General features: G+C 37.9%; 1 protein-coding gene and 1 long non-coding RNA gene across 2 annotated transcripts; one reads left to right on the forward strand and one right to left on the reverse strand.

Annotated features, from left to right (window-relative positions):
- LOC131750421 (coiled-coil domain-containing protein 150-like) lies at positions 1-22,206 on the forward strand. Its single transcript, XM_059052874.2, has 4 exons — positions 1-190; positions 19,711-19,880; positions 20,935-21,028; positions 22,051-22,206. The coding sequence occupies exons 2-4, from the start codon at positions 19,771-19,773 to the stop codon at positions 22,204-22,206; spliced, it is 360 nt and encodes a 119-aa protein (XP_058908857.1). The 5' UTR covers positions 1-190; positions 19,711-19,770.
- A 347-nt stretch (positions 22,207-22,553) lies between these two features.
- LOC136793613 (uncharacterized) lies at positions 22,554-23,261 on the reverse strand. The gene is made up of 2 exons (XR_010839158.1): positions 23,173-23,261; positions 22,554-22,741 (listed from the first exon to the last, which is right to left on the reverse strand). It is a non-coding gene; the product is annotated as an uncharacterized lncRNA (long non-coding RNA).
- Positions 23,262-23,673: the final 412 nt, after the last annotated feature.

The raw sequence follows: 23,673 nt of genomic DNA on the forward strand, positions 1-23,673 counted from the left end.
CCGTGCAGAGGCTAGAGAATCCTGGAGCCGCCTGCGTGCCCTGCAGCTAGTGCCAGTTATCGTGTGCCACGACGTGGAAAAGGTTGGAAAGCACGACTCTCGTGCCATTTTTGAGGCGCAGATTAAAACCAGCTTTGGATGAGTAAAGAACAATTCACATTGATTTTTATTGCCGGGAGATTATCAAAAGGTAAGACTATCCTGACAATTTCAGAAGTGTTAAATGACAGGACGGGGTTTTTCCCGTCTCCTTAATCTCTTCCTAGCCCTACTCTTTTTCTAGAGGGTCTCTGGTAAGCCTGAGAAAAGAGACAGAGCCGGTAGCGTATTAACACATTGAAGTTCTGCTGTGTCCGGAAAGACCTAGACTTTTCCTCTAAGGATGCAAAGGACTTGGAGTTACTGATTTAACCCTTCCAGGGGAAAAAGAAAAGAACTGTGCTTGCGTCTCTGTGTAGAGTCAGAAGAGTCAGAATCGTCGGGTAAATGCTACCGAGCTGCCCTCCCAGGTGGCTGTGTTGATTGTGGGAGGTTAGCTGTCTCCCCATGTCCACTTCACACCCGATATGTTTTTCCCAATTGGTAGGAGAAAAATGGTTGTTGCATTTGCTTACTACCAAGGTTGAAATCTATTGTCTCATGTTTATAAACCTTTTGGATTTTTTTTCTTCTCTGAATTGCTGAATTTTCTTCTCTGAATTGTCATATCCTTTGCCCATTTAAAAAATTGGGTTCTATTTTTCATATTTAATTGTAGGTATTCTTTAATCTGTAATTAACTCTTTGTCTTTCACTTGTTTTTTTTCACTTTATGGTGTCTTTTTTTTTTTTTTTTTTTGCGGTACGCGGGCCTCTCCCTGTTGTGGCCTCTCCCGTTGCGGGGCGCAGGCTCCGGACTCGCAGGCTCAGCGGCCATGGCTCACGGGCCCAGCCGCCTTCTCGGACCGGGGCACGAACCCGCGTCCCCTGCATCGGCAGGCTGACTCTCAACCACTGCACCACCAGGGAAGCCCTCAAATCCGTTTTGAATTTATTTTTCTGTATGGTGTTAGGGAGTGTTCTAAGTTCATTCTTTTACATGTAGCTGTCCAGTTTTACCAGCAACACTTATTGAAGAGACTGTCTTTTCTCCATTGTATATGCATGCCTCCATTGTGATATATTAGTTGCCCCTAGGTGCATGGGTTTATCTCTGGGCTTTCTATCTTGTTCCATTGATCTGTATTTCTGTTCTTGTGCCAGTACATATTGTCTTGATTACTGTAGCTTTGTAGTATAGTCTGAAGTCAGGGAGTCTGATTCCTCCAGCTCTGTTTTTTTCCCTCAAGACTGCTTTGGCTATTCGGGGTCTTTTGTGTTTCCATACAAATTTTAAGATTTTTTTTGTTCTAGTTCTGTAACAAATGCCGTTGGTAATTTGATAGGGATTGCATTGAATCTGTAGATTGCTTTGGGTAGTATAGTCATTTTCACAATATTGATTCTTTCAATCCAAGAACATGGTATATCTCTCCATCTGTTGTTATCATCTTTAATTTCTTTCATCAGTGTCATATAGTGTTCTGCATACAGGTCTTTTGTCTCCCTAGGTAGGTTTATTCCTAGGTATTTTATTCTTTTTTGTTGCAGTGGTAAATGGGAGTATTTCTTTTTCAGATTTTTCATCATTAGTGTGTAGGAATGCAAAAGATTTCTGTGCATTGATTTTGTATCCTGCAACTTTCCCAAATTTATTGATTAGCTCTAGTAGTTTTCTGGTGGCATCTTTAGGATTCTCTATATGTAGTATCATGTCATCTGCAAACAGTGACAGTTTTACTTCTTCTTTTCCAATTTGTATTCCTTTTTTTCTTTTTCTCCTCTGATGGCTGTGGCTAGGACTTCCAAAACTATGTTGAATAATAGTGATAAGAGTGGACATCCTTGTTCCTGATCTTAGAGGAAATGCTTTCAGTTTTTCACCATTGTGAATGATGTTTGCTGTGGGTTTGTCGTATATGGCTTTTATTATGTTGAGGTAGGTTCCCTCTATGCCCACTTTCTGGAGAGTTTTTATCATAATTGGGTGTTGAATTTTGTCGAAAGCTTTTTCTGCATCTATTGAGATGATCATATGGTTTTTATTCTTCAAATTCTTACTATGGTGTATCACATTGATTGATTTGTGTATACTGAAGAATCCTTGCATCCCTGGGATAAATCCCACTTGATCATGATGTATGATCCTTTTGATGTGCTGTAGGGATTCTGTTTGCTAGTATTTTGTTGAGGATTTTTGCATCTATATTCATCAGTGATATTGGTCTGTAATTTTCTTTTTTTGTAGTATCTTTGTCTGGTTTTGGTATCAGGGTGATGTGGCCTCATAGAATGAGTTTGGAAGTGTTCCTTCCACTGCAGTTTTTTGCAAGAGTTTCAGAAGGATGGATGTTTGCTCTTCTCTAAATGTTTGATAGAATTCACCTGTGAAGCCATCTGGTCCTGCACTTTTGTTTGTTGGAAGATTTTGAATCACAGTTTCAATTTCATTACTTGTGATTGGTCTGTTCATATTTTCTATTTCTTCCTGGTTCCGTCTTGGAAGGTTATACCTTTCGAAGAACTTGTCCATTTCTTCCAGGTTGTCCATTTTATTGGCATAGAGTTGCTTGTAGTAGTCTCTTAGGATACTTTGTATTTCTGCGGTGTCTGTTGTAACTTCTCCTTTTTCTTTTCTAATCTTATTGATTTGAGTCCTCTCCCTCCTTTTGTTGATGAGTCTGGCTAATGGTTTATCAATTTTGTTTATCTTCTCAGAGAACCAGCTTTTAGTTTTATTGATCTTTACTATTGTTTTCTTTGTTTCTATTTCATTTATTTCTGCTCTGATCTTTACGATTTCTTTCCTTCTGCTAACTTTGGGTTTTGTTTGTTCTTCCTTCTCTAGTTCCTTTAGGTGTAAGGTTAGAGTGTTTATTTGAGATTTTTCTTGTTTCTTGAGGTAGGCTTGTATAGCTATAAAGCTCCCTCTTAGAACTGCTTTTGCTGCATCCCATAGGTTTTGGATTGTCGTGTTTTCATTGTCATTTGTCTCTAGGTGTTTTTTGATTTCCTCTTTGATTTCTTCAGTAATCTCTTGGTTATTTAGTGATGTATTGTTTCGCCTCCATGTGTTTGTGGTTTTTATGTATTTTTCCCTGTAATTCATGTCTAATCTCACAGTGTTTTCCTCAGAAAAGATGCTTGATATGATTTCAATTTTCTTAAATTTACTTGGGCTTGATTTGTGAACCAAGATGTGATCTATCCTGAAGAATGTTCCATGCCCACTTGAGAAGAAAGTGTAGTCCGCTGTTTTTGAATCGAATATCCTATAATATCAATTAAATCTATCTGGTCTATTGTGTCATTTAACACTTGTGTTTCCTTATTAATGTTCTGTTTGGATGATCTGTCCATTGGTGTAAGTGAGGTGTTAAAGTCCCCCACTATTATTGAACATTCGGGTTTTTGAATTAGTATTTTCATTTTCTTCAAATATATACTTGGGAGAAATTGCTGGATCATATGGTAGTTCTATTTTTAGTTTTTTGAGGAACCTCCATACTGTTTTCATATGGCTCCAACAATTTACATTCCCACCAACATTGCACTAGAGTTCTCTTTTCTCCACATCCTTGCCAACGTTTGTTATTTGTGGTCTTTTTGATGATAGCCATTGTGACAGGTGTGAGGTGATATCTCATTGTGATTTTGATTTGCATTTCCCTGATGATAAGCAACGCTGAGCATTTTTTCATGTGCGTGTTGGCCCTCTGTACATCTTCTTTGCAGAAATGTCTGTTCAGGTTTTCTGACCATTTTCTTAATTGGGGTGATTGGGTTTTTTGATATTGAGTTGTATGAGCTGTTTATATAGTTTGGATATTAAGCCCTTATCAGTCATTCCATTTGAAAACAGTTTCTCCCACTCAGTAGGTTGTCTTTTCATTTTGTCAATGGTTTTCTTTGCTGTGAAAAAGCTTTAAAGCTTAAGTAGGTCCCATTTGTTTTATTTTTGCTTTTGTTTCCTTTGCCTTAGGAAAGAGAATGAAAGAAAGATTGCTGCAATGTATGTCAAAGAGTGTTCTGTGTTTTCTGCTAGGAGTTTTGTGGTTTCAGGTCTTACATTCAAGTCCTTAATCCATTTCAAGTTAATTTTTGTAAATGGTATAAGTTAGTGGTCCATTTTCTTTCTTTGGCAAGTGGCTGTCCAGTTTCCCCAACACAATTTATTGAAGAGACTACCTTATTCCCATTGTGTATTCTTGGTTCCTTTGTTGTAAAATAATTGACCACATATGTGTGGGTTTCTTTCTGGACTCTCTGTTTTGTTTCATTGATCTATGTGTCTCTCTTTATTCCAGTACCATACTATTTAGATTACTGTAGCTTTGTAGTATAGTCTGAAGTCAGGGAGCATATGTTAGCTGCAACTTTGTTCATTTTTCTCAAGATTGCCTTGGTTATTGTAGATCTTTTGTGGTTCGGTATAAATTTTATGATTATTCTAGTTCTGTGAAAAATGTCATGGGTATTTTGATAGGGATTGCATTAAATCTGTAGATTGCTTTGTGTAGTATGGACATTTTACCAAAATTTCAGTGAACATGGGATATCTTTCCATTTCCTTATATCATCTTTAATTTCCTTCACCAGTGTTTTATAGTTTTGGAGAGTATGTCTTTCACCTTCTTGGTTAAGATCATTCTTAGGTATTTTATTTTTTTGGTGTGATTTTAAACAGGATTGTTTTGCTTTCTCTTTGTGATTGTTCATCGTAAGACTATAGAAAAGCAACAGATTTCTGTGTATTAATCTTGTATCCTGCAACTTTACTGAATTGATTTATTCTAATAGTTTTTTGGTGGAGACTTCAGGGTTTTATATATAAGTATAATGTCATCTGCGAGTAGTGACAGATTGACCTTTTCCCTTCCAGTTTCATGCATTTGACTTCTTTTTCTTGTCTGATTCCTGTGTCTAGGACTTCCAATACTGTGTTCAATATAAATGGGAAGAGTAGGCATCCCTGTCTTGTTTCTGATTTTAGAGGAAAAGCTTTCAGCTTTCCAACACCGAGTATGATGTTAGCTGTGGGTTTGTCATAAATGGCCTTTACTTATGTTGAGATATGTTTCCTCTATACCAACTTTGATGAAAGTTTGTATCATGAATGGTTGTTGAATTTTGTCAAATGCTTTTTCTACATGTCTTGAGATGATCATGTGAGTTTTATCCTTTCTTTTGTTAATGTGGTGTATCACATTGATTAACTTGTAGATATTAAACCATCCTTGCATCCCTGGAATAAATCCCGCTTGATCACGGTATATAATCCATTTCATAATTGTTGAATTCAGTTTTCTAATATTTTGTTGAGGATTTTTGCAACTATATTCATCAGAGAGGTTGGCCTGTAATTTTCTCTTTTTTTTTGTGGTGTCTTTTTCTGATTTTGGTATCAGGGTAATTGTAGGCTCATAGAATGAATTTGGGAGTGTTCCCTCCTCTTCAGTTTTTTGGAGTAGTTTGAGAAGGATAGGTATCAGCTCTTCTTTATATGTTTGGTATTGATAGAATTTCCCTGTGAAGCTGTCAGGTCCTGGACTTTTGTTTGCTGGGAGTTTTTTGATTACTAATTCAATTCCAATACTAGTGATCAGTCTGTTCAGATTATCTCTTTCTTCCTCATTCAGTCTTGGAAGGTTGTTTGTTTCTGGAAATTTATCCATTTCTTTTAGGTTGTCCAAATTTTTGGCATATAGCTGTTCATAGTATTCTCCTCTGATGTTTTTTTTGTACCTCTGTGATTTCAGTTGTAATTTCCCCTCTTTCAGTTATTATTTTGCTCATTTGGTTCTCTGTCTTTTTTTCTTAAAGAGCCTGGCTAAAGGCTTATTGATTTTATTTATCTTTTCAAAACACCAGCTCTTAGTTTCATTGATCTTTTCTGTTGGTGTTTTCTTTTAGTCTCCTTTTCATTTATTTCCTCTCTGATCTTTATTATTTCCTTCCTTTTGCTGACCTTGGGCTTTGTTCTTTTTCTAATTCCTTTAGATGGTATGTTAGGTTGTTCATCTGAAATTTTTCTTTTTTCTTGAGGTAGTCCTGTGTCACCATAAACTTCCTGCTTAGGACTGTTTTCGCTGCATCTCGTAGATTTTGGAAAGTTGTGTTTTTATTTTCATTTGTTTCAAGGTATTTTCTGATTTCCTCTTTGATTTCTTGACCTACCCATAGGTTTTAATAGCATGTTGTGTAGTCTCCACATGTTTGTGGTTTTCCCATTTTTCTTCCTGTAGTTGATTTCTAGTTACATACCATTATGTTCAGAAAAAATGCTTGATATGTTCTCTTAAATGTGTTGAGACTTGTTTTATGGCCTAGCATGTGATCTATCCTGGAGAACATTCCATATGCATTTAAATTTTATATACTTTTTATTTTTTAAAATTTTTGGCTGCATTGGGTCTTCATTGCTGTGCTCACGCTTTCTCTGGTTGTGGCACGCGGGGGCTGTTCTTCATTGCAGTGCGTGGGCTTCTCATTGCAGTGGCTTCTTTTGTTGTGGAGTATGGGCTCTAGGCGCAAGGCCTTCAGTAGTTGTGGCACGCGAGCTCCAGAGTGCAGGCTGAGCAGTTGTGGCGCATGGGCTTAGTTGCTCCATGGCATGTGGGATCTTCCCAGGCCAGGGCTTGAACCTATGTCCCCCGCATTGGCAGGTGGACTCCCAACCACTGCGCCACCAGGGAAATCCCATATGCATTTAAAAAGAATGTGTATTCTTATGTTTTTGGATATAAAGTCCAGTAGATATCTATTAAGTCCAGCTGGTCTAATGTGCCATTTAAGACCACTGTTTCCTTATTGATCTTCTGTCCATTGATGCAAGTGGAGTGTTAAAGTCCCGTACTGTTATTGTATTGTTGTCATTTTCTCCCTTTATGTCTGTTAATATTTGCTCAATATGTTTCGATGCTCCTGATTAGGTTCATCTATATTATGTACATATATGTTAATGAAAGTTAATCCTATTCTTGTACAGATCCCTTTATTCTTATATAATGCTGTTTGTTGTCCTTTGTTATAGACTTCATTTTAAAGTCTACTTTGTCTGATATGAGTATTACTACCCCAGCACTTTTTTCCTCTTCCATTTGCATGAACTGTCTTTTTCCATCCCCTCACTTTCAGGCTGTGTGTGTGTCTCTGAGATGAGTCTCTTGCAGGCAGCATATAGATGGGTCTTCATTTTTATCCAGTCAGCCACCCTATGTCTTGTGACTGGAGCATTTAGTCCATTGATATTTAAAGTGATTATTGATAAGTGTGTACTTATTGCCATTTTGTCACTCGTTTTCTGGTTGTTTTTATACTTCTTCTCTGTTATCTTCTTCTTTTATTTCCTTCCCTTGTGGTTTGATGATTTTCTTTAGTGGTGTGCTTGTATTCTTTTCTCTAGTTTCTGTGTATCTATTGTAGGTTTTTTTATTTGTGGTTACTGTGGAGTTCCTTTATGTGGACCTAGAACTTTATGTGCTTATTTTAAACTGATAGTCATTTAAGTTCAGATACATTTATACACTTTTAAAAAGCTGCACTTTTTATTCCCCTCCCCCACATTTTGTGTTCTCAATGTCATATTTTACATATTCATGTCTATCCCTTAACTATTTATTGTAGTTATAGTTGATTTTATCATTTTTGTCCCTTAATCTTGTACTAGCTTATTTAGGTAGTTGATCCACAATCTTTACCTTATATTTGCCTTTACTAGTGGGATTTTCCTTTCCTATAAATTCTTCTTGTTGTAGCCTTTTCCACTTAGAGAAGACCCTTTAACACTTGTAACATCAGTTAGATGAACTCTCTTAGTTTTTGCTTCTCTGAGAAGTTCTTCATCTGTCAATTCTGAATAACAATTTTGCTGGGTAGAGTATTTTGGCTTGTAGGTTTTTCCCTTTCAATACTTTAAATATATCATGGCACTCCCTTCTGACCTGCCAAGTTTCTATGGAAAAATCAGCTGATAGCCTTACGGAGGTTCCTTTGTATGTTACTCTTTATTTTTTTTTTCTTGCTGCCTTTAAAATTCTCTCGTGAACTTTTGCCATTTTAATATGATATGTCTTGGTGTGGGTCTTTATAGATTCATCTTATTTGCAACTCTTTGTAGTTCCTATACCTAGAAATCTGTTTCTTTCTTCATCCTCAGGAATAAATTTTTTCAGCCATAATTTCATCAAGTACATTTTTAACCTTCTTCTCTTGCTCTTCTCCTTCTAGGACCCCTACAATGGGAATATTGTCCCAGAGGTTCCTTCAACTATCCTCATTTTTTAAAATTTGTTTTTCTTTTTGCTCTTCTGAATTGGTGATTTCCAATATTGTATCTTCCTGATTACTTATGCATTCTTCTGTATCTCCTAGTCTTATTAATTCCTTTTAGTGTATTTTTCATTTCAGTTATTATGATCTTCAGTTCCAACTGGTTCTTTTTTATATTTTCTAGTCCCTTGTTAAAATTCTTATTCTGTTCATCTATTCTTTCCCAAGCTCAGTTAGCAATCTTATTACTAATGCTTTGACCTCTATATCTGGTAAATTATCTATTTCATTAGTTGTTGTTTCAGGGGTGTTTTTTTCTTTTGTTTGAAATAAATTCTTTTATCTTCTCATTTTGTTTAACTTTCTGTATCTCTAGGTAAAAGTTACATATCCCAAACTTAAAGGGGTGTCCTTTTGTGGGAATGTTCCTGTGCAGTTTGCTCGTGTCCAGTGGCTTTGTTGGGAGAGCTGAGTCTGAAGTGAGCACAGGTTACATCTTCCCCCAGGGTGTGCTGGCAGTTACCACCTTGGTGGGCGGTAGGGCCAGAGACAGAGGGGCTAGAGCCAGAGCCAGGGGTGGCTCATAGCACTTCTCCTATGCTCAGTGGCTATAGCCACCCTATCAGGTGTAGGGCCAGGTATCAAGGAGCTGGAGCAGAAGCCCTAAGGGTCAGGTCCAGGCTGGTTTTGTTCCCTCTTAAGTGTGCACTCCCCCACCCCTCCAGCAATGGCAGCCTTCTCCCTAGTGGGCAGCTGCATCGGGGCAAAAGGTGCCAGAGTAGGTGCCTGGTGTGGGCTGGGGTATGCACTGGGCTGGTCCCAGCACGTCAGTAGGAGTTCCAAGTACCTCCTGCCCCACCACTTCTTCACACACTGGTAATGATTGCCCTCACCCTATTCAGATGCAGGGCCCACTCGAACCGCTCCATCTCCCCCAAGTGCTTATCCTCCTTGACAGTGGCAGCCTTTACCTAGTGGGGAGCTGCTCCAGAGCAAGAGGGGCTGGAGCTGGCATCCGTGCAGGCTAGGGCAGCTGTTGGGGTGGTCTTGGGAAACGGGCCAGAGCCCCAGGCCATTTTTAATCGGTTTCCTCTACCTTGTTCCTGGGAGTAAGCAAGTGTGTGCACGCTCTTCAGGAGCAGAGTCTCAGTTTCTTACAGCTCTCTGGTGTGTCCCACTGATTTTCAAACCAGCTAGTGGCATTCATCTTTCCATTGTTGGTCCCCAGGACTGGGGTTCCTAACATGTGATTCAAGCCCCCAAATCCCCAGGGAGGATCTCTGAATCTGTGATATCCCCTCCTCTTCTGTATCCCTAGTAGGGACATAGGTCCCGACTTGATCACTTCTTCCTACCTACCAAACTCTGTGGATCTTTCTTTGCAGCCTTGGTTGTAGACATCTTTCTGCCAGTCTCCAGTTTGTTTTCACTGAGAGCTGCTACACATATAGATGCAGTTTTGATTTGTTTGTAGGGGTAGGTGAGCTCAGCATTATACTACTCCACCATCTTGATTCCCTCCATCACAGATGTTCTCCTTTTTGCAGAATTTTTATGACATTCCTAAAAAGAAATAACCCTGGAAATTGAGATGCAAGGCAATAGAATTGACTTGTGCATGAGATGATATTGTTCTTTCACTCCATGTGAGTTTTGTCCCTAAAGTGTCCTCAGAGCAGGAAGCTTGCCACTAATAAGGCTAGACCTGCCTTCAACCAACTTCAGTAGAAACACTGAAGTCTAAATTAGTGGTTCTCAGCCGTAGCTACACAGTAGGCGCCTCTGGGGAATTTCAAAAACTCTTCATGCTAGGAACTATATGATGTCTGCCACTTACTTTGAAATGAATCATTAAAAAAGGAAAAAAAATAGTTTGATAGATCGATAGAGGAAATGATGGATGGATATATGATAAATAAGTATAAAAATGTTAACGGTTGAATTCGAGTGGCAGGTGTATGCACATTTCAATTTTTCTGTATATTTAAATTCTTTCCTAATAAAATATAAAGGGAAAATTCCCCATGACCGGGCTTGCACCCCAGAGCAATTAAATCAGAATCTCAGGGAGTAAGCCGTAGGCTTCAGTACTTTTTAAATCCCTGGTGATTCCAATGTGCAACCTTGTTGAGCACCGCTGGACTGAATGGTATGAAGTGAAGTCTGGTTAGGCTTGGCAGCTATGGAGCTGACTGAATAAGTAATCTCCCTAGAGATTTGCCAAACACCTCAGTGTTAATCTTATCTCATCTGCCCAAGGGACTTACCATAGAGTTAGCCGACAAGATCCAGCCCAGAAATGGCAGGTGATCTGAAAGACAGTTGATAAACCATGGTTGTGAAACAATATGTTGTCCAATAAAAATATAAAGCTATTGGGCCACTATTTATGTGCTTTTAATTAATATTTTCCAGAGGCAGCGATGCACTTAAGCATAATCATCTATACTTGTGTAACCTTGCACAAGTCTTAATTTTCTTGTTTCCTCTTATTCACCTCTGAAATGAGCTGGGGAAGTACACCTCTCTTCTTTACTTCTCACTGGGAAAGGTGATCAGTGTAATGGGCTGGGTATATACTTTCCCCTTTGTGAAACTAATCATCTCGTAGAAGCTGTGGCCCATGATTTTGACCTGCTTTTAGCTTTCCCAAGAGAAATGAAGTAGATTTTTAAGTGTGTGAGAAAAATCTTAAATACTCATAGCCAAATCTTAAACCCTTGAAGCCAAATTTTAGCTGGGAGTGGAATACATGTTAAGATTTATTAGTGAGTCTGATGTTACCTATCTAACCTTTTAAACCTTGATTACATGTTAGAGATCATCCTTATAATCTTAAGGAAAATACATGCCTCTTTTTCTGCGCATATTCCTGTAATAAGGGCTGAAGCTTTTTGATAGCCTTTGAAAGGTGAAACACTTTTGAAACTATTGATTCACTGGTGTTTTTTTTTTTTTTTTTTTTTTTTTTTTTTTTTTTTTTTTTTGCGGTATGCGGGCCTCTCACTGTTGTGGCCTCTCCCGTTGCGGAGCACAGGCTCCGGACGCACAGGCTCAGCGGCCACGGCTCACGGGCTTAGTTGCTCCGCGGCATGTGGGATCTTCCCGGACCAGGGCACGAACCCGTGTCTCCTGCATCGGCAGGCGGATTCTCAACCACTGCGCCACCAGGGAAGCCCTCACTGGTGTTTTTATGTCATGCCTTGGGTTGGCACATTCCAAAAGGCACTGACCTCATCAGCCCAAGGGAAAGTGCTCTTATATAGCACATTATTCTTTTTTTAAAATTGACAATCTTGTGTTAGTTGCTGGTGTACAGCAAAGTGGTTCAGTTTTATATGTGTGTGTGTGTGTATATACGTTCTTTGCATATTCTTCTCCATTATACTTTATTTAAAAATATTAAATATAGCTCCCTGTGCTACATAGTAGGACCTTGTTGTTTATTTTATACACAGTAGCTTGCATCTGCCACTCCCATACTCCTAATTTATCTTCCCCCCCACTTTCTCCTTTGGTAACCGTAAGTTTGTTTTTTATGCCTATGAGTCTGTTTCTGTTTTGTAAATAAGTTCATTTGTATCATTTTAGAGTCCACATATAAGTGATATCATATGGTATTTTTCTTTCTCTGACTTACTTCACTTAGTATGATAATCTCTAGGGCCATCCATGTTGCTGCAAATGGCATTAATTCATTCTTTTTTGTGGCTGAGTAATAGACCACTGTGTGTGTGTGTATATATATCCATAGATAGATATACACACACATCTTCTTTATCCATTCACCTATCAATGGATATCTTGGTTGCTTCTATGGATTGGCTATTGTAAATGTATAGCATATTACTCTCACAAGATAATCTAAAAGAAGAGCTACATATTAAATGTAATCAAAACGATGGTCTGCTGTGTGTTCTCTCCATTGGATTATAATCAATTAAAATATTACATATGAACCATATTAGATAAAATATTGCATTGTCAAAATTGACTTAATGATGTAAATACTGGGTTTTAGGTGTTAATGCAGACTGTCAGAAACTGTCGCCTCACACTCAAATATGATTTCAGTTTCATATATGGTGCTTTATACAATTGCATTATCTAAATATGCCCAAATGTATTTATCCTTTCTTATGTCGATGGATATTTAGGCAGTTTCCAATTGTTTGCAAGTAATGCTGATATGATGAATTCTTGCACGTCTTTGTACTCATCCAAAATATTCTCTATTGTAGGTATAATTCTTAGGAGGAGAATTGCTGGGTTGTATGATGTAAATAAATTGAAATTTACTAGAGTTTGTCAAATTTCTCCTAAAAGTAATTATACCAGTTTAGAAAGCAGTCTATATAAGAGGATGTCGAGTGACATGTGTTAAGATGGATAAATCTCATAAAATAATATTACATACTGTTTAGGGATACATTTATAGTAAGATTATTAAAAAGAAACACGGGTGCTTCGCTGGTGGCGCAGTGGTTGAGAGTCGGCCTGCCAGTGCAGGGGACGCGGGTTCGTGCCCCGGTCCGGGAGGATCCCTCGTGCTTTGGAGCGGCTCGGGCCGTGAGCCATGGCCGCTGAGTCTGTGCGTCCGGGGACTGTGCTCCGCAACGGTACAGGCCCACGTACCGCAAAAAAAAAAAAAAAGGAACAGGAATGATAAAACACCAAATTCAGGATAGTAGTTAACTCTAGGATGGAAGAGATTTAGTTGGATTAGGTTATTAGTAATGTTTTATTCTTTTTAAGTTGAGTGATGAATAGAAGGGATGTTACTATATATGCCTGAAAGATTTCCAGCATTTTTTAATATAAATTTTATTTATTTATTTATTTATTTATTTTTGGCTGCGTTGGGTCTTCATTGCTGCACGCTGGCTGTGTCTAGTTGCGGTGAGCTGGGGCTAGTCTTCATTGCAGCGCGTGGACTTCTCATTGCGGTGGCTTCTCTTGTTGCGGAGCACGGGCTGTAGGCCCGCGGGCTTCAGTAGTTGGGGCTTGTGGTTTCTAGAGTGCAGGCTCAGTAGTTGTGGCGCACAGGCTTAGTTGCTTCTCAGCATAGGGGATCTTCCTGGACCAGGGATCGAACCCGTGTCCCCTGCATTGGCAGGAGGATTCTTAACCACTGCACCACCAGGGAAGCCCAACACTTTTTTTCTTGTCTTTAAACATATGTTAGTTAGTGCTTTATGCTCACTTTAATCTACCACTGGCCCCATCACTCTTATACCAACTGGATTCAAATATTGTTAGCTGCCTAGCCCCTTAGGAGCAGCTGCATTTGTGACCTTAATTTAGAGATTATTTAAAGGTTTTGTTTTGTTTTAGTAAATTTTTATTGAACTATAACATATTATACAGAAAAGTACACAGTATACAGTTAATGGATTTTCACAAAGTAGAGGTAACCATGTGACCAGCACCCAGAATAGTCCCAGCACCCAGAACCCATTTCATAGCCTTTTTCAGTCACTGTGCCCCATGATGTTACTATCCATCATCCTGACTTCTAATACCCCAGATTAATTTTTGAACTTTATATAATAATACAGTATATACCTTTTGTGTGTCTTGTTTCACCCAGCATTTTAATTGAGAGATTCATCCATGTTGTTGGTTGTTGTACTTCTTTGGTTTGAATTGCCTCATGGAATTATATGAATATTATTAAGGGTGCTGTGCTGTAATTATCAGTTTTATGAATGTATTTTCATGCTTCTAGTCAAAATACATAACTCTGGCAGTTTAGGTTGTTTCAACTCTGTAGCTCATTTCAAACTTTGGGGTAACGTTGTAGGCTTGTCCTACTTTATTTCCAACTTCGCCTATGTATCAAAGAAGAAATAACCTAGGAAATTTATTAATAGAATTAATTTAGAATAATTGCATTATCAAATACATAAAAATAAGTTCCTTTTCATCCGTTTCTTAGGTGTCTCACAGTTTCTGTAGTGTTATGTTTTTATAGTTTTATATTAGAAAATATATTTAAGGGGCAATATTAGGGTAGGAGATTAAGAAGTACAGACTACTGTGTATAAAATAAGCTACAAGGATATATTGTACATCACATGGAATATAGCCAATATTTTATAATAACTATAAATAGAGTATAATCTTTAAAAAGTGTGAATCACTATGTTGTAGAGTTGAAACTTACATAATATTATAAATCAAGTATACCTCAATTTTTAAAACTATGTATCTCTATATATTTAGATCATTTGAAACAACAGGAGGATATGTCCTTGACCTAAATACTGGTATTTCCAAGACTGCCCGGTAAGCTAGCTATGGAAGCTACTTGGATTTTAATGACACAGAAACATCAGATTTCTGAGGGCAGCAGGATTGATTTGCTTCTGTGTTCTTCCCCATGGCAGTGTCCTGAATTAGAAATCCTTCCAAAAAGAAACCCAGTATAAAAATTAAAGTGCTTTATAGATGAGAACATGCCATCTGACTAGTTTCAGAGCATTTTATTGAGTACTCTGAGGCTGGGGGTAGCGTAAATTAGCTGAGAAATATTGTGGAATAAGGATATTCTGTGTTTTGTTTGAAGAGAGGCAAATCTAAAATTCTTGAGTGTTCATCAGTATTTTCCACTGCGTTCTAAGGGTAACAGCAGTTTGCTTACGTTTATAATGAGAATAATTGTTGCATCAATACCTCCCTTTAGAGGCAGCCATTCTAATCCTGAACCTTAAGTGAATACACTTAAGGGGGAGCCATGGAACATGTTTTATACTGTACACTGTGGAAAAGAGCACCAGAAACAGGCAAAGATGAGAAAAAGAAGGATTCTGCTGATGGAACAAGAGAGATTTCCGGAGACAAAATGTGTTTTCATGTAGCTTTTCTAAAAAAACCTAAATAGTAGCACTCACATTTTAACAGTTCTTGGAAACAATCAGTGGCTACAACCAAGAGGAGTTTGCCCTTCAGAGGTGGGAAACAAGAAAAGATACTGAGAGAGGAAAAAGTTGATTTAAATTAAAAATTTTGGATGAAATTTTTTCTGATTCAGAGATAGGCTCAGTAATGTTAATGGTTGATTTGTATTGAGAGGGTTGGGAATAAGAGGAAGAAAATGTAGAAAAACACACAATTTGGAGATTTGTGAGTAAATATTAATGATTTTATTCCCCCAAATCATCTTTTCTTTAAAGTGAAAGATGTGAGTAGTCAGCTTTATGAGTTTGTTTTCAAATATAATTCAGCCTATAAGAATTCTGTTAATGCAACTTTCGTAATTCTCTGTGGGTAAATACAAGACTCTTCTCCCCCTTACATATTGACAATTCTAATTATCCGTACTCAGAAAGGGTTTTGAATAGTAGATACCACAATTCCTTTAAAACTGAAATATTTTACCCACAAAGTCTCAGTTATATTCATGAGTCATGTTAATTTGGACTTTCCATAAATGCTATAAACCAAATGAATTACCTCAGTACATGTATAGGGGTATAGCCTACTTTTATTTGTTGAAATAGCTATTTTAGTTGAAATAGCATCATTAGAAAAACTTAGGATTGCTTTTTACAAGTTTTAAGGATATTCTGGGATTTTTTTTTTTCTTTTTTTTTGCAAAACTTGTGACATCTTTTTTTTTCTGTTTTGGAGTATATATATATATATATATATATATATATATTTCATTAATGAGACTTGGTTTTTTATTCTTCTGTTTTACCTCTAGATAAAAGTTAAGCAGCTAAAAGAACAACTACATTCTTTTACTGAAACCAGTTCACAGAATGACCATCTACGCAAGTTGAATAAGGCACTGGAGGGCAAATATGCTCAGGTGTGATTAATAGCTATAAAACAGATTGCTTTTATGTTGTTTTAATTAGCTTTTAAGAAGTTGGTGCCTTTCTCCCCACCTCATCATATGATCCCAGAAAGATGAATATTCTCTCACTTGACTCAATTTATCAAAAATATTTTTAAACACCCTTGATGTACAAGGTTCCACTCAACCACAGAAGAAGTCATAAACATGCGTGAACGCATAACTCGTTGCCAAGAAGATATACCTGCAATAGCGCACTTGAAAGAGCTATTAGTAGTGAAGGTGCTTACTTGTTAGCATGGTGGCTATTGAGACTGAAAACCGTTTGTAGGTCACCTAACAATTTAACATATGAACAGAGAAAATTAGACAAAGAAGATATATAAAACATTTAGTGAAGAAAATAATCCAGGAATATGTTACTAAATGAAAGTGATTCATTTCAATGGTTTACAAATTTATCACATTATTTTTAATTTGTAACCCTCAGTGTCAGCATGTGTAACTTCTTTAACTATAACGTTTGTGTATGTATACCCTTGGTAACCAAGCAACTAGAATGTGTCTTCAAATGGAATGCTGCTAGGGTTCTAACAATCTGACTATACTGGTAAAGGGGACCTCATTAGATACACTTTGTTTCTTCACTAGGACATACTTTACACTAGTATTTTCTTCATTCTGAAAGCAAAGGAACACAGTTTTAAGTATATTTTCCATCCCAGCTTCATTTAGAACGTTGTGTTGTTTCTCATAGTAAAGGGGGCACTCACTGAAAAATAATTCTAGGTTTAGTTGATTTTGTCTTTTTAAATTGGTGATACGTCCAAGAAGAAGGAAGTCTCCAGAGAGGCCTGCCATCTTCAAAATTCCCTGAAAGCCATAGGCCCCATGCCAACAATGTAAAGGAACGAACTTCATCAGTTGGTTTGCCCAGTGTTATGCCAAATCCTACACGCCACGTGACCTGTGCACCTACCCTGTCTTCTGTGAGGTCTTCTCAGGAGATGGGAGACTCTGGGATCTCTCTGAAGACTCTTTTGAATGCCATTAAAACCGTGGAGGGAAGAGTGGAGGATATAATAGACATTCTTGCCTCAAGACCATTAATAAATGATGAGTCACCAAATTATCTTTACCGGGATTTGGTAAGTGAAGGCCACAAATTAAATCATAAGGAAATTTAAGATTTATACAACAGTGAAGAAAAGTAGTAACACCTAGAAAGATAACATTTGGAGGTGTGAGTAGCAACAAGGAAAGAACTTCAGAAACAGGAAAAACTGATGATGTAGATCAAAACCATCATTCTGGCTATTGCATACTTAATTTTTGTTTTGGACCCAGAAATGTTACATTTGGCTTAAGAGTAACCTTTGAGATTTTTAATCTAATTTTCACTTTAAAAATTAATACTAATAGTCTTAACATTTACAGTAAAATGGGTAAAGCCTGATTTTAAAGCAGAAATACATAAATAGAAGCCCTGAGAACTTGAACACTGGAAAATACTTTCCAAAGAAAACTTACTAAAGCATCCATTTTGTTTGGTATTTAAAAATAGAAAGTACTATAGCTTGTCTTCTAGAGTTAACTACTATTTAGACCCTAAGCACTTTTGCTAGTGGCCTTTTCATATTTATAAATATTTTATAAACAATGGTAAAATTATAGAAACTATATTCTTCCTAATGTACTTTTCTCGAATAAAATCCAATAGGTTTTCAAATCCTTATAAGTTAGCATCTTTTGAGTACAAAATATGCTTGAATCCTTACAGAAGAAGTTCAAAGTATTTTTAATGTTACAGTTTAAAAGTTATAAGGAAGTATAATATTGAGGAAGATGTGGGGAAAAGGCATTCTTCTTTGCAACTGTTTGGAGTTCCCTTTTCCTGTGGAGGGCAATTTGGCTTTGTTTATCACTTTACGCCCACAGTTGTACTTTTTCCTACAGATACACTAGCTTGTACATAAGACATGGTTACAAGGTTACTTTCTGAAGTATTGTTTGTTATTAGCAGAAGACTAGAAACAACCAAAATTCCATCGGTAAGAGGCTGGCTAAATAAATCATGGTATATCCATAGTTTGGAATACTGTTTGAAGATATATTCATCTTAATCATAACATATCTATTATTAGGTTAAAACAGTCAAGGTTCAGAAGAGTATTTTACTATTTGTGTGCAAAAGGGTTGGGGCGATGAAGTATACATATGTATTCACTTTTGAAGAGAGTCTCATAAATTGGCAACATTATTTTCGAGGAAGGAAACGGGGTGGCTGGGAGATTTTTCACTTTATCCTTTTGTACCTTAAGAGTAATGTGAACGTGCTACCCATCCAGAATAATTTTATGAACATTTTATTTTCCACAGAAGTAAAAGTAGAGAAAGGATGGTCTTTTCAACAAATGTGCTGAAGCAATTGGGTATCATATGCAAAAACAAAAAAACAAAATACCTTTGATCCATACCTCTTACCATATATAAAAATTAACTCAAAGTGGATGAAAGCCCTAAAGGTAAAACCTAAAACTGTATAATTTCTGAAACATAGGATGAAACCATTGTGATCTTGGATTACACAAAGATTTCTTAGATTTGACATCAAAAGCATGATCCATAGGGGCTTCCCTGGTGGCGCAGTGGTTGAGAATCCGCCTGCCGATGCAGGGGACACGGGTTCATGCCCCGGTCCGGGAAGATCCCACATGCCGCGGAGCGGGTGGGCCCGTGAGCCATGGCCGCTGAGCCTGCGCGTCCGGAGCCTGTGCTCCGCGACGGGAGAGGTCACAACAGTGAGAGGCCCACGTACCACAAAATAAATAAATAAATTTAAAAAATACATGATTCAACTCCCAATGGATTTTTTTTTTCTTCCTGTCTTAAAATAATCAAAAGTCCTGCTTTTTTCTGTTGAAACACATCTGACCTTGGTAATAATAACCACCTACTTATGTTTTATCAATGTGATATAACTGTTAAGCTTTTATGTTAAATCAAATCACCAAATGCTTTCTGCTTAACAGCGTGTGTACTTAGTGAGAAGAGTGGTAACATCCCAAACTTCTTGACAGCAGGTGCTAGATTTTGCCCCTCTGAAGAGGGCTGTGAGTTACATCATTCTTCAGCAGCTTCCACTTTCTCTTATGGTCCTTTTTCCTCAGATAATTCTGATGGTCTTCAGATGTGTTATCTTCTTCTGACCCCATGGTAAGATAGCTGAGGAGGGCTAGCGCAGGCCAGTCTGGGACCACCTCTAGACCCAAGAAGCCATTGGTCCTTATGTCTCTAGTTAATATATGTGCTGTGACACGACAATAGTTAGGCTGCACTGCAGAGTTCTTCATAGGATCCATATGATCTAGGGTCTAGTTTGCTTTTTCTCAAAGTCAGAATAACTTAAGAAACAAAATAAAAATAAAACATACTTTAATTATTCCTCTTGGCATTCTGCCAGACCTGGTTTCCATATTCTTCTAGAAGTCATGGGACTCAGCAGAAGAATAACCAGAAAGGACCAAACATCTTTGTCTTATTTCGTTTTCTATTAGGTGGGAAACTTTCAGCAACAACTGGCAGAAGCTAAAGAAGACAGCTGCAAAGTTACAGTCATGTTGGAGAATGTGCTGGCTTCTCACAGTAAGATGCAAGGCGATCTGGAAAAAGTGCAACTAGAGCTTGGACGGAGGGATTCAGAGATTGCAGACCTCAAGAAAGAAAGGTATCCGAGGTTATCTTTCTATCTTTGTACTTGTATTTTTCTGCTGACTTGTAGTAAAGAACAGTGTGCGGTCAAGAAACAGTCACTTTATATTGATTCCCTATAAAGCAGTAAAGCAGTAAAACTAGCAAAGTATTTAAAGAACTAGCAAATTCAGGAAAATCTGGAATTATAAATAAAAATGATATCCAAAAGTTCTCATATTTTGTAGTGATGTAAATAAGTATGTATTCTAGAAATTCATGTGATATATGCTGTTTTCTCCTTGCTCTTTTCTACACCATTTATACCTGCCCTTGGGTCTACAGAACGGCAGTTGTCAAGATTAAAGCCAAGTGTCTACTTCTCTTTGAAGTAATTATCCGTTTATTAGTATCTTATTTATTTTAGATGAATCATTCTAAGAACTACTTTTAGCCATGTTTTATAAGTGAACTCCTTTGAATGTTTCAAAAATTACATCAAAGTTTCCCTTTTAGGTTAATGAACAAATGGTTTGAGTTTAATCAGACCTCTAAGACATATTGTAATATGGTGCATATTGCCTCTATGTTATGGGAGAACAAGTGAGTTTTATATTCTTCATTGCGCTTGTTTTTTTACATATTATGAATCTGTATTACCTCTGAACTTAAAAAAAGTCAAGGGGATGGTATTAAATATAGTTTACTATTCACAATAAAATTCTAGGTAAAAAGCAGAAATCTCAACAGCAAGCCAGTCCATATAGAGGTGATATATTTTTTTGTACTAGTAATATATATAGTATAAAGTTACCAGCCCATAAGTTAGTCATTAACATTTGCTGATAGTTTAATATATAAAGCCAAATTGAATCATAAATGGGACAAGTTTTTAATCCATAGGAATATTAGTTTCTTAACCTGAAGCTGAGGCTACTAACTGTCACCTGCCAACTCTCAGATATTCTGAGCATCTGTAGCCCACTACATATGCCATTTCGGCTTCCTGGAAGGTGCCCTGTAACTCCCAGTGGTATCACTCCTAGACGGTACTTATCTATGGTCACTCTCTCTGGGCCGTTCATTTACAGGGCTGTAAATCAACAGCGGGTACAGAAGCTGGAAGCAGAAGTGGAACAGTGGCAGAGCAGAATCCTTGTCATGGATGCCCAGCACAACAGTGAGGTAGAAGCCAGGTGTTTTTGTTGTTGTTGTTGTTGTTTGCGGTACGCATGCCTCTCACTTCTGTGGCCTCTCCCGTTGCGGAGCACAGGCTCCCGACCCGCAGGCTCAGCGGCCATGGCTCACGGGCCCAGCCGCTCTGCGCCATGTGGGATCTTCCCGGACTGGGGCACGAACCCGTGTCTCCTGCATCGGCAGGCGGACTCTCAACCACTGCACCACCAGGGAAGCCCTGAAGCCAGGTTTTTATAGATGATAATGTTGATATTTTTTATTTTATTGGGATATTGCTATTTTGGAAAAACGGACTAAAAATATCGGGTAAATTTCCTTTCCATTCAAGTCTGAGTTTTGAACAGTGACATATTTCCAAAGGGGAAATGGGTCTGTGATCTTACAGTGGACCATTTATTGGCAAACCAGGACCATAATTATGCCTAACTCTCTTTGTCTTATATGGTCTGCATTCTTTTCATGTATTAATGCATAAGTGAAGTTAAAGGGCTTAGAAAACAACATAACTTTAGTCAGAAGTAGCTAGAGTGATCCCACTAAATAAGGAGGAATACTCACCTGTGTTTATAGGTGTATACACACATGAATATGTATCTACACGTATGCACACATATAAAGTAGATATTTCCTATAAAAAGCTTTTTCTAGAAGGATATACAAGGAACAGTTGCCAGTTCTTATCTCTCTAGGCAGTGAGACCAGAGGGTCATAGGATCCGGAAGGGGAGTTTAACTGGTTTAAAACTTTAGAAATTAGGATAAATAAGTTGGCTCTATTTTCCAAAACTCTCTCGTGACCAGTGGAGCATACCCTTCCCATCACCTTCTAAGAGTCTCCTAAGGACTGTCTGTAATAAGTTCTCACATATATATTCCAGGCATCTGGAGCCTTTGGTTCTGGTTCCAAATAATTATTGTTTCAAAGTTTAAAGAGTGAATATACAGTGTTAATGGACTTCTTGTATCTGTTACTGTGGAGTTAAAAACAGTCATCTTTCTTCTCTCTTTCAGGTGCAGCTCCTACAAAAAGCTCTAGATGTAGCTAGAGAAGACAACAGGAAACTGGCTATAAGCCTTGGAGCAAACTCTCCAGACAATCATCTGCAAACAAAGTTCCATCATATTCAAGAGAAATTGGAAAACAAAGAACTTGAGAAAAAATTTTAGGTGGGAATCTGCATCTTATTAAAAATATGAGGGAAACTTGTACTCCATTTTCTGTATTTTTTTCCAAAAATGAACTTTATATTTGTGTTAGTATTTTGTATCTGACTTGACATAAGTTAATTAGACAGTCCTTTATATTATAACGAGCTCCCTGGGACTAACAAGTTGCCACAGAAATTGCCCTCCCCTCCTACCTCCAGCACCGCTTGTCATTTTCTTGACCTCCTCCTCCTCCTCATTTCTCTACCAACTATTATCTGGGACTACTATTATTCCAGGACGGCTTTTGTTGCAAGCAACAGGAAAGTGTGACTAAACAAAAGTTTATATTTCTCACATAAGCAAAGTTTGGAGGTTACTAGTTTTATTTTTAAAAGTCAGGTTAGGGGCTTCCCTGGTGGCGTAGTGGTTGAGAGTCTGCCTGCCAATGCAGGGGACGCGGGTCCGTGCTCCGGTCCGGGAAGATCCCACATGCCGCGGAGCGGCTGGGCCCGTGAGCCATGGCCGCTGAGCCTGTGCGTCCGGAGCCTGTGCTCTGCAACAGGAGAGCCCAAAGAATAAAATAAGTATCCATAAGCTCATACTGATGTAAATAACTGAATAAATAAATAAATGGGAGAAAACATACAACTCCTCTCTACAAAAGAACTCCAACTAGTAAATGAGGAAAATAGAAAGCCACCATTAACACACCATAAAAGCTGTTAGCAAGAAAAACCAGCTAAATTTAGTGGGTGAAAGTTTAAGGAGAAACAGGATATTTGCACAGGCTTGAAGTGTCTCTCCCCAAATACTTATTAACTTAAAACAGTAATAAGGCAGGCATATCATGTACCCCCGAATATGAGGCACCAAGAAGTACACAATATCACTTCTGTGGTATTTTGCCCAAATTGCATAACCTCAGTCTAGTCATGAGAAATCATGACAAACCCACATTGAGGGACATTTTACAAAATAACTGACCAGTAGTTTTCAAAGATCCTAAGGTCATGGAAGACAAAGGCTGAGGAAGGAGACAGGACAAGTAAATGCGATGTAGGATCCTGGATTGCATCCTGAAACAGAAAAAAGACACTAGTGGGTAAACTGACGAAATCCAAATGAAGTTTGTTGCTTCATTAACTGTATCATACCAGTACTAATTTCTTAGGATGATTATATAAGATTAGTCAGGAGAGTGAGACATAGTCTTTGAGGAGCATTCAAAATTTATTCATTAATTCATTCACTAAACAAGGACTTACCAAGCCTCTACTGTCTGCCAGGCATTGTGCTTGCTGCTGAAAATTTAAAAATCAAAATAAAGAGAACAAAGGTCCTGTCCTCAAGCAGCTTACAGCCTAATCGAGGGGAGGCAAGGCACACTGACAATTATGCTGTACAATAAATCCTTTGGGAGGGAACAGAACGGCTCTACAGAAGAGGTTACATTTCCGTTGAATTCACCAGACTGATAAGAGGGAG

The sequence above is a fragment of the Kogia breviceps genome, chromosome 2, assembly GCF_026419965.1.
Source record: "Kogia breviceps isolate mKogBre1 chromosome 2, mKogBre1 haplotype 1, whole genome shotgun sequence".
NCBI classification, from domain to species: domain Eukaryota; kingdom Metazoa; phylum Chordata; class Mammalia; order Artiodactyla; family Physeteridae; genus Kogia; species Kogia breviceps.